Raw genomic sequence first — 12,231 nt, 5'->3', positions numbered from 1 at the left:
AAATAATTATCAACCAACACCAAGATCAGAATTTTCAATACAAATGTCAAGACAGTTCGACTGTATGGGGAGGAAACCTGGAGAACTACGAAAGTCATCATCCAGAAGATACAAGCGTGTATGATAATCAGTTGTATACGCAAGATACTTTGGATACGACTGGTCAATCACTATCAGCAACATTGTACTGTGGGAGAGAGCAAACCAGGTTTCAGTGGAAGAAAAAATCAGCAAGAAACGCTGGAAGTGGATAGGACACACATTGAGGAAAGCAGCCAACTGCGTCACAAGACAAGCCCTCAAATGGAATCATGAAGGTCAGAGGAGAAGAGGAAGACCAAAGAACACATTATGGCGAGAAATGGAGACGGACATGAAAAGAATGAACGGAAGTTGGATAGAATTGGAAAGGAAGGCCCAGGACAGAGTGGGTTGGAGAATGCTGGTCGGAGGCCTATGATCCATTGGGAGTAACAGGCCTAAGTAAGTAAGGGTTTATGTACCAACGCAGATAGACTATATAGTACCGTAAAGTAAGAAACAACATATGTACAAGATTTAGCCAAATGTGGCTGTGAATAAGGGAGATAGTAATTGATAAACAGGGTATAACTCAAGAATGGTAAATCGTATAATAATAGTCTATAGGTCAAAATAAAGCTTATCATAAGAGGGACATGAATATGAATAGTTTAGGTATTTAACAATTACACAATAAAAATATACGCATAGTATTGATTCTTGCCCTTAACCCTACCCTGATTTAATATCCAGAGTGATAATCACATTGTTTTTGTGTACGGCTTACCATTCACCTGTCTAGCTGACCTTTTATCTTTCATATATAAATGTTCTTAACAAGTATATTATATGTGATCAGATTGTTCGAAATGTGTTGCACAAATACATATATATATCACATAATTCTGATAACCTTCATCTTTTCATTGTATTATCCAAATTTATCAAAGGGATTAATTATTTTCAACATCTAATAATTTGTATACTACTTTAAATCCTTCATTTTAAGTAGTATAATTATAATAATAATAAAATAATTAAATACATGTTTCAACTTTTTTTAAAACTAAACATTGTTGACATTCAACACGACAACACCATATAAATTTACAATGACATGATTCCATTATATAATAATGATGAGTTATGAAACCACGATTACAGCATAAATGACGACAATTATTCATATAATTAGATGATGAATTACATAATCTACCTTTTGTACCTAATATATGATAAAATGGATAAGAATCACAAAATGCTTTCTCATTTATATATTCATAATAAACTAATTGAGATAATGATGGATGGATTGAATTATTATTATTATTATTTGGTTTCATTAATATTGATGAATGAATAGTTGCTGGGTTGGTAATAATAATTAAATTAGATTTTTTAGAATTTTTCTTTAAATGATTGTCATTGTTTATAGTTGATGATGATGATAATAATAATAATGGGGTTAATTGTTTCTTTGGTATAAATTTGATAGCTTTATCTAAGTATGATTGTTTAATATGGTTTGATGTAGATAAAGAAGAAGTCTCCAGTTTTTCTTCGTAAGTACTACGTATCGGTCGTAGTCTACTGGAATCTAAAGAAATTTGGTAAGAAAATGTTATGATAGTTAGTTAGATTAGATACAATATATAAAATTTATGAAAAGTTTACTGGTCTTCTACTTTTATTGTAGTAGTAGTGTTTTCTGAAGAGACTGTTCAAGAATACTATACTATTAAATTTTTAATAGTTGAGATCATGAATCAGTTGAAGCTAGATCACCATGGAAAACCTGGAAGCATTGGACGGCCGTTTCGTTCTGTTGTGGGACTCCTCAGCAGTGCACATCCAAGATCCCGCCTCTCTAGATTCGAACCCAAAACCCTCGATATAGCGCGCGGACGCTTACCTCCCCCCTAGACCATTGAGCCGGCATCCAACAGTGTTAATTTCTAACTTCAACCATTCCATGAAATTGAGCCACCGTTCATCATTGTCTTCAGAGAGTTATTATCTCACAACAGACTTGGTTGAACTCCATCGTTCACTGTTTCTCACTAGAACTCCAGGAAATACCTCTTGGAGTCAGTAACTAGTAAGCATATGTTATATTTTTGAAAAGTTGATTTGTTCAAATGAAATATTTCACAGATTAGAACATATTATTATATACCTAAGATGTGAGCTTTGTTTACAATAACATCAATCTAATCATGAAATCCCTAAGACTGTGTTAAAATTCAACTCTATTTACTTTTAACAGGATATTTTACAAGCAAACAAACGGAGTAGCAATCGGATCCTCTGTGTCCCAGATTATAGCCAACCTGATTATATCACATATAGAATCATACATTTTTGCTAATGACATTAAAGCACGAATTTGGTTCAGATATATAGATGGTACTCTTTTTTCTGTAAAAAAAAGACTCACCTAAGTTCTTTTACTAAACTGATCAATACACTCTCTTTTCACATTAAATTTACGCACGAAAATGAAAATGAACACGGTGAGCTACTAATTTTAGATAGCTTTGTTAAAAGAAATCCAAGTGCAGCTCTAAATCTAACCATCTACCGAAAACCAACACACTCCTATTGTTATATCGACTTCAATTCAGCACATTCATTAAGTGCGAAAATTTTCGAGCCCTAAATCTATTTCAAAGAGCAAACAAGATTATTACATTTGAAGAGGATAGACAAAAAGGGAGGAAGCGCATGATCAACATCATATAATCTAATAGTTTTCCTGTGATGATTATTAAGAGTACACTGAAGTGATTGGTTTAACCGCTAAATGATAATCCGAATGAAATACCCCGGATTGGTACTATACTGTTACTATAAAGCTATGATACAACAGAACTCTAAAGACTCTTAAAACAACACAGAACTAAAGTGTATTGAAAAAACAGCGGACATCTTTCAAAATACCTTAGTTCACATAAAGGAAAAAATCCCTTTTATGTCAACACAAAATTTTGTCTACAAATTAAGGTTCGGATCTCGCGAGGCAGGATCGTGGATGCGCACTGCTAAGGAGTCTCATATTGGGACGAAACGGCCGTCCAGTGATTCCAGGTTTTCCCTTGTGGTCTAGCTTCAATTGACTCATGAACTCAACTATTAAATTACAGTAATATTCACAAAAATCTCTCTTGTATAAATTAGGATGTATCGTTTGTGATGCATTCTATGTTGGAGACTCATCTCGTGAAATATTAACTCGGATCAAAGAACATCTTATGTACACAAAGAAACCGCCCAATAATCACATAGAATTGGAAACATTCAAAATTAAAAAAAGCAATAACAGTCCATGTCATTTTCAATGACAATCAAATAGATATTAAAATTATCAAAATAATAGAAAAAGTATTTTCAAACTACTGAGAAAGGTGAGTAGTTGAAACTCTCGATAGATTGCCTAATCCTACTGTCTTCAATAGAAAAGAAGGTCTCACTATCCATCCAACTTCCACCGTCTATTCGAACTGCCATGTCTGATTCTATTCACATCTCACACCATTATCGTACACACAAATTCATATCTATCATCTTGTACCACAATTGTTACATTTTTCATCTTTTAACATACATACATACATACACTATCACACACAAATATACAAACATGTCTCACATAAATCACCTTCATTGGAATGACGACAATGACTTGGTCAAACCTGTTTCTCAGTTGATTGCACCAAATATTCTTGCTTCGTTCCTTTGTACTATTTAAACTTGTGTTAATTTAATTTGTTTATTTGTTCTCCGAAGAAGTGACTTGTACTGAGTCACGAAACTTTGGAACATTTAAGGATTTAATTTTTCTACTCATTGCTATATTACAAATATATTATTTTTATTTGTTTAAAACATCAATAAACAATTTAAGCAATAGATTACTTTACTACAACTACTGTGGATAACTTCCAGTTGCTAAATATCCAGTTTAGTAATCAAAAGTATTTGTTTATGAATACACCGGGTTGGTTTGGATTGAAGATTATAGGACTGTCTCCAACACCCATAATGACGAATCTTCTATCACTGTTGACATGTTTTCACTTGCTAAATGAACCATGGAAGATCTCGTTTTTCAGTTTACCCGACCGAGGTTTTACAAACACAAAATAAATAGCCTAATGGTTAAGTACTCGCCGTTATACACGAAATTCATAGGCTCTGCTCCCTGAAGACATCGTGGATGTGCACTCTCGATGAGTCCCAGACTAAGATAAAACTGATATCCGATATTCTATAGTTTCCAATGGTACTTCGACCAAGGTTGGTTTGTGACGAATACCATCTACAAATTAATTTGACTTCTACAACCTCCTCATGAATACTATGATGTCACATTAGCCAAAATATTTGCATCAAAACATTAGTTACGATTGTCTGACTTTTGGACAAACATGTCATGATATAGGTTGAAAAATTGACGAACATCCAACTAAGCTTAATTATTTAAAATATTCCTACAACTAACAATTTTATTCATTGTCACTTAGTGCATTCGCTATGTCAGTAGTGTAGAATTAAGGACGACTATGGAAAGAAAGTTTTTCCCAAAAATCGTCCTGCTCGGCTGTTGACAAAATTCATCAAGTTGTTTAGCAGTTCAATACTGAAACATCTTGTAAATTATAGTCACACAGCTACACAAGAAACTGCTTTCAAAGTCAACCATGCAATCAAACGATTTGACTGTAAGACAATATAAATTAAAGACTTATGTACAAAAGAGGCCTTAGCAGTTCACTAATTCAAACCCTATCTGTGTGTACAAAGATAACAGATTCAACCATCCATTCTTAATCTATCATTTTTACTACTTCTTTTTCCAAATTTTCCATAATTATTGATAAATTATCATTAAAACGTTGAAGTATTTAATCATCTACATTCATCCAGTTGACAACTATCTCGTATCCACAAACTATCTCCATAGTAACATGTTTCACTCGTTGATAGAGATTTTTGAAAAATTAGATGATTTATTTAGATCTTTTCATTAGTCAGATTTCCTATTCATGAAATATTAAATACTAATTTACATCAACAATAAATGCTTTTTATATCTCACCTAGTTTAACTTGTACTAAATTATGATCATACATATGTTTTAACAAAGTTCCAAGTGTTCTCATTCGTGGTGTTCTTCGATAACAGGTTCTCAAAGTACACGATCCACTTGTTCCATGACATCGACAGTAACGCTCCATATTTTTAATAACTAACTAAAGATAAAATAAAATAAAGTTTAAGTTACAACTAAGTGGGTATTTAGATAAATTTAAACAACTGGAAAACGATAAATGTTCAATAATAATAGCCGAAAATTAGAAGAAAACAATTAGAAAACAATGAACCATCTGACACCGATGGAATCTATGAACATCATTTAATCTTATTTCTGACATCCAATCTTAACTTATCATTACTTTTGTGAGTACCGATATCATGAATCCTATAATCTAGTCTCAATATAAGGGTTAACACTGAGATCCAGGTGTATTTAAATGAATTGTCCCAAAGAGGATAAAACATACATCGTCGGTTTTAACTATTACCTACAATCTATCTTTTCGAAAAAAGATTCAGTTGATGTTAACAAACGAAATCGCCTCAACCTCAAATGCTACATTCAATAGATCTAGCTGGCTACTTTTGTTTTCATTAGTTATATACATGCGTTATTGGTTTATCATAACATTGAAAATTTCAAACATTACAATTAACGTTTGAATGCCTGAGGTTTATGTACCCACTAGGTTAAAGTATCAAGTCAAGTATCTTTACTAAGATCTGTTTAGTTAGTTAAGTTATCTGAACAAACGACCAGAGTCACCTTATAGAGTGTCTTGATAAATCCTTAAATTACTGCGTAGTGTTGCTTCTTGTCAGTTGCTTCTTTAGCCACTAATATACCAAATGTCTATAGAATCAACTAGTCTCATAGATACTATTATTCTACACATATATTGTAAAAAATATGTTGAAGACATGACAATTCAGCAATTTGCAACTTAATTTTAAAACTTACTTGTCGACCAACACCATTGTTATGTAAATTCATTTCGAATCTTATATGTGAACCACGTTCCATTGTATCGAGTAAACGTCGAGAAAATCTTTTTCCATAATGAATATTATGATCACATCCTTGCCATTGCCAATCTGAAAATGGTTCTTGTCTACCACGATTATTACATGGACAATTATCGATTTGATTTAAACATGCTTCAGCTACAGATTGAACTATTCCAGCATTGATAATTGAATAAATGAATGCAGTTTGTGGTATACCTTTAAATAAAATATGATAGCAATGTATTGTAAATCTGTATTAATTCACTCCAAACTTCAGTTAATTATTATGATTCCTTTCAGTCATTTAATAAATAAGTTTCTGAAAAGTTTACTAAACACTTACAAAAGAGTATCATGGAGTCACAGGAATAACTGAAATAGATTATCAGAAAGGGGTTGTGTGGAGATTGTAGCAATTTATCAGTGGAATTCATGAGTCAATTAAAAGTACACCACCATGGAAAACCAAGAAGCACTGGATGGCCGTTTCTGATGATAATAACCACCATATGCTCACTAGAGAATGGCTTCAAGCGGTATTTACTGGAGTTCTAATGAGAAGCCGTGACCAATGGACTTCAACCAGGTCTGTTGTGAGATAATAACTCTCTGAAGACAATGGTGGACGGTGACTCGATTTCATGGAATTGTTGAAGTTAGAAACTAACACTGTTGGACGCCGGCTCAATGGTCTGGGGGTTAATCGTTTACGCGCTATATCGAGGGTTTTGGGTTCGAATCTAGCGAGGCGGGATCTTCGATGTGCACTACTGAGGAGTCCCATGGGATAACGAAACGATCGTTCAGTGCTTCCAGGTTTTTCATGGTGGTCTAGCTTTAACTGACTCATGAATCCATTTATGAAATAAATTAGTTAGTAAACAATAGTAACTTTACCTTTGTAGTCTAAGTATTTGGTAATTGATCTACAGATCACTGGTTAACATCCCTGTTCCTTAACTTTATTTCATGTTTCATAATAGACCGAGTACTTTTTAAACATCAGAAAATAATTGCATTTTACTACATAGACATGTATACAAACACAAGGTGAATTACAGGTTGTTATGTAATCATCAGAAAGTGTAGTTTTTGAAGGGTGGTTTACTGGTGTCACAACCATTTGCGTGTTATTGAAATATTCGATCAAAACAATCCTAAAGGTTTAATGCAAGACAGAGGGAGTCTTCTTTTCCAGAATTTAAAACAATTAGTCCCTTTTATAAATTTCGATAGAGCAATTAGAGGGTTCTTAATAATTGTTAATTCTACGTATCTGGTCTTGTAAATGATTACCATCAAGTTTAATTAGAAGTTATATTCAAGTGGATAGTCTGACATTAAATAAATGCAGATCTTTGCCTTCGTTTTTATCATATAGAAGAATCTGAGATGACTCGATTACAATGGTTTAAGATTGGAAATACTCTAATACTCTAACCACATACTAACTCCAAAATAACAAGTAGAACTCTTTACTTTAATATATTGTGAAAACTAATTTAATAGATATATTTCCAAAAGATTGAATCAACTAAAAGATTCAATCACCAGAGCCAATAAAGACCTATTCATCATTTATTTTCTTTTAAGAGTAATCTCTATAAATATGTCTCCAGATTTTGTGTTTTCTGAGTTTTCTCAGTTTTATCAAACATGTAATCATGAATCTTTTCTCCATCTATTTATGAATCTCCATTGTGATCTAAAGCAAAAAAATATCAACTCCAAGTAACCATCTGTTTCTGATTGACGTTATTACTACAGGAATAGTTATGTCCATAAAACAGGAAGCAATTTTAGTATCTAAGATGTTCCTGAACAAATCACAAATAAATCAAATGTATTGTTAGTAAGGTATTAAAAATGTAATGTATTATCAGACTATGTAAGTTCAATAATTCAGTGGTCTAGAGATTAAGCGTTTGCTCATGACCGAAGGTCCTAGGTTTGAGTCCCGTGTTCAGGATCGTAGATAGGCACTATTGAGGAATCCCATACTAGGATGAAATGGCCGTCCAGTACTTTCGGATTTTGATAGTGCTCTAGTTTAGATAAACTTCTGAATTCAACTGTGATAATACTACAATCTTCACAAATACTCATACTGATAACAATTTACCTAGGTCAAACATTAATCGATTTCTTGAACATACTGAAGTCCTTTATTAGTTAAGAAAATAACATCAATGAAAATATCATGAATTTAATCTCCATCATTAGTTGGTATAATTTGAAAAATATCTAAGAATCAGAGAAAACCGAACACTACTCATTACCTACTTAGTTATTTATTAATGAGACAACAGATGAAGGATATTCTTCCCTCTATTTTCGGTGGTTTATGAAATGTGTTTTCAAAATATAAATAACTGGTGAAACATTTACAGAACTCCTTCAGAGTAACAGTAATGATTTTATACAGGTTAGAATTCATATAATTTTTTTCAAAAATAATGACTTAATTACATAACATCTTGTATATATATCGCCGGAGTCAGACAAGGCCGTCTACTCTCTTCCTTCCTCTTACTTCTGGTGATTGACTGGATTTTAAAGACTTCGACATCTGAGAGGAAGCACGGAATACAGGGGACATCTCAAAACCAATTAGAGGATTTGGACTTCTCAGATGACCTATCCCTTCTATCTCATATACGCAAACAAATACAGACGAAGACAACAAATGTAGCAGCAGCTTCTGCATCGATAGGCCTCAACATACACAAAAGAAAAAGCAAGATTCTTAAATATAAGACGGAGAACACCAAGCCAATCACACTTGATGGCAAAACTCTGGAAGATGTGGAAACATTTACGTACCTGGGAAGCATCATTGATGAACAAGGAGGATATGATGCAAATGTAAAGGCGAGGATTGGCAAAGCAAGTGCAGCATTTCTACAATTGAACAACATATGGAACTCTAAACAACTGTCAACTAACTTCAAAGCGAGAATCTTCAATTCGAACGTCAAAACAGTCCTACCGTGCGGAGCTGAAACGTGGAGAACTACTACATCCATCGTCAAGAATGTATAAGTATTTATAAACAGTTGTTTACGCAAAATACTCAACATTCACTGGCCGGATACCATCAGCGACAGCCTACTGTGGGAGAGAAGGAATCAACTTTCAGCTGAAGAGAAAATTAAGAAAAGACATTGGAAGTGGATAGGACATACATTAAGGAAATCACCAAACTGCATCACGAGACAAGCCCTAACTTGGAAACTTGAAGGGAAGTAGAAAAGAGGAAGCCCAAAGAACACATTACATCGGGAAATAGAAGCATATATGAAAAGGATGAATGTTAACTGGAAAGAACTGGAAAGGATTGTCCAGGACAGGGTTGGATGGAGAATGCTGGTGGGAAGCCTATGATCCTCGACGAGAGGTAACAGGCGTAAGTAAATAAGTAAGTTGTACATATCGAATTTAAATTTTTAAAAAATTCTATTCTTACCTTTCAGTAAGATATTTCCAAATAAAGCAGTTTCATCATCAAGTACTTGACTACAATTCCATCTTTCATGCCGAAACTGATAACGACATTCAGCTACCGCACGTCTTACACCAACCACTGCAGCTTCAAATAAAGCAAGATTAAATTTAGCCGGTGCATTTATTCGACTACCAATAGTTGTTGAATCATCTGTTAAGAATTGTTTCCATTGTTTTGGTGATAACCATTGTTTGTAACGTTGTATACGTTGTCTGATATGATGTTCTATCCATGCTGTATCATGTGAGATAGGCTATAGAGAAAAACAAAAAAATAAAGGTAGATTTATAAAACTGTTAGGGAGATATTGGTTTGTTGACACTTACGTCAAGCTCATACATTACATAATAATTACAGTGGCTCAGTTATATTCTTTAGTTTGTAAAATTCAAGAATTTGGTTAATATGAGGAGTCCCACAATAGGACGAAATGGCCGTCCAGTGCTTCCAGATTTTCCATGGTGGTTTAGCTTCAATTGACTCATTATTTCAACTATATATAAAAAATTACTAAAAATCTCCACAAACAACCCACGTATTATGAAAAAAGTTTAAACCACAGATTATTCAGAAATCAACCAAAATCTGAGACTGGTGTGAATTTCCGTTGTAATTTTCAATTTAGCTACTAACCACTTAATTTATCAGTAAATTGATTTGAGATTAACAAACATTTAGCATGTTCCCAGTGTACATGATCCTAATATGGGAAAATTCTGTGTAAGGCACTTTTTTTAAAGTAAACGTTCAGACTCCCCGTTCAGTCACTATCATTCATTAGTTTTGATCAAAACTCTAGGACGAAGTTGTGCATGTTCATTAGCCCGTTACTATTGAATGTCATAGTCTCAAGAGGTTAGCCATAGCAATTAAGCAGAATGATTCAACTCTAACTCAAAACAACTGTCAACAAACACCGAAGTCGGGATTTTCAATACAAATGTTAAGACAGTTCTACTGTATGGGGCGGAAAGTTGGAGAACTACGGAAGTCATCATCCAGAAGTTACAGGTGTTTATTAACAGTTGTCTACGTAAGATACTTCGGATCAGTTAGCCAGACACTATCAACAGCAATCTACCATGAGAGAGAACAAAACAGAATCCAGAGGAGGAAGAAATGAGGAAGAAGCGCTGGAGGTGGATAGGACACACATTGAGGAAATCACCCAACTGCGTCACATGACAAGCCCTCACCTGGAATCCTGACGGCCAAAGGCAAAGGGGGAGATCAAAGAACACATTATGCCGAGAAATGGAGACAGACATGAAAAGAATGAACGAAAGTTGGATAGAATTGGGAATGAAAACCCAGAACAGAGTGGGTTGGAGAATGCTGGTCGGTGATCTATGCTCCATTGGGAGTAACAGGCGTAAGTAATCTTGGTCATAGTGTATGGGTATAAATATTATATTAAGAGTTTGCTGTTTTATTTAAAATATCACATCATAAAAGATAATTTAAAACAGAACAAACTTACATCAAAAATCTGTCGTCTCCATCCATAAACTGACGGATGGTTTTGATTATTATTGTTAGTAGAACCAGCATGAATTTCATGGTTGACATATGGAACAATTTGTCTTTCATTCTGATAATTAAGTCCTTGTACTTTGTTCCATGGTATCATAGTTTCTGCATTCATTGTAATAGATGGTGATTGATTATTTTCAGCATAGATTTCAATGATTGGATTATGTAAACTCCGTGAATTACCAGTTAGAGTTAATGGATGTGAATGTAGAAGTTTAGCTATAGTATCTAACCTACGAATAGATAACAAAATGTTCTTATAATTTTTGTACTACTGACAAGTAGTTAAACATTTTCATTTAAATAATGACGTTGGTAATCGGTTATTTGTCGTTTATTCAACCAAGCACATTTTATTAACCATTTTATTTACTTATTTTAAACGATAATCTATGGCTCCACCAAAAGACTTATTCTTCTCTATGGTACGTTTCAGAAAAAACCCTCAAAAGGCTGTCCTGATGTGTGTTAAAAAAGCGTTACCAGTTCTTGGAAAACAGTCAAGTACAAATTAAATTGCAATCTGTCTACATAAATTATGATCTATCCTAGATAAGCATAATTTTTTCTATCTACAGTCCTTCTTTTTCCTGCAGGAAGAAAGTAAACACGAGTCACTAGATTGTATTAAAGATACGGGTGGTGAATTCTCATAGTTGGATAGTTTATTGGTGTAGATGGCTCACGGAAAATCTGTCACCATAATATATATATATATAGAGAGAGAGAGAGAGAGAGAGATGGAGAGAGTACGGGCACTTAACAACCTCAGCATTACGTTTTACCATGTCTTTAGTTGATCCCATTTATAACTCTACAATCTATTCACAGAAGATTAAAAACAAGATTACAATACCTAACACTAAACTATATTTCTCATGATTAAATTGTTTTTTTTTACACTAGACTTCAGATAATAAATGTAAATGTTTCCCAATCCTAATATGTTATTTATTCAATATTATACTGTCATCTCTTTATTACTTGAATGTAATACATACATCAATATTAGATGATGCATATCTAGTTGTTTCTATCTAATAAATTATATTAAATGTAGGAAAAAA

The 12,231-nt window shown here is 33.5% G+C and overlaps 1 protein-coding gene across 1 annotated transcript in view; it reads right to left on the bottom strand.

Annotated features, from left to right (window-relative positions):
* Smp_152900 (wnt related) overlaps nucleotides 1-12,231 on the bottom strand; it is a gene marked incomplete at its 3' end in the record, with an annotated part of 63,237 nt that overhangs the window by 30,373 nt on the left and 20,633 nt on the right. The window contains exons 2-6 of the mRNA XM_018798688.1: nucleotides 11,108-11,397; nucleotides 9,593-9,856; nucleotides 6,080-6,342; nucleotides 5,120-5,273; nucleotides 1,133-1,246 (exon numbers count right to left, since the gene is read on the bottom strand). Of these exons, the coding sequence (XP_018653605.1) occupies nucleotides 1,133-1,246; nucleotides 5,120-5,273; nucleotides 6,080-6,342; nucleotides 9,593-9,856; nucleotides 11,108-11,397 (1,085 nt within the window). The remainder of the gene's footprint in view (nucleotides 1-1,132; nucleotides 1,247-5,119; nucleotides 5,274-6,079; nucleotides 6,343-9,592; nucleotides 9,857-11,107; nucleotides 11,398-12,231) is intronic.

This window comes from Schistosoma mansoni, chromosome 7 (assembly GCF_000237925.1).
Source record: "Schistosoma mansoni strain Puerto Rico chromosome 7, complete genome".
Lineage (NCBI taxonomy): Eukaryota > Metazoa > Platyhelminthes > Trematoda > Strigeidida > Schistosomatidae > Schistosoma > Schistosoma mansoni.
Note: the sequence above shows the minus strand (reverse complement) of the source record. Positions and strands in the feature narration are given on the sequence as shown.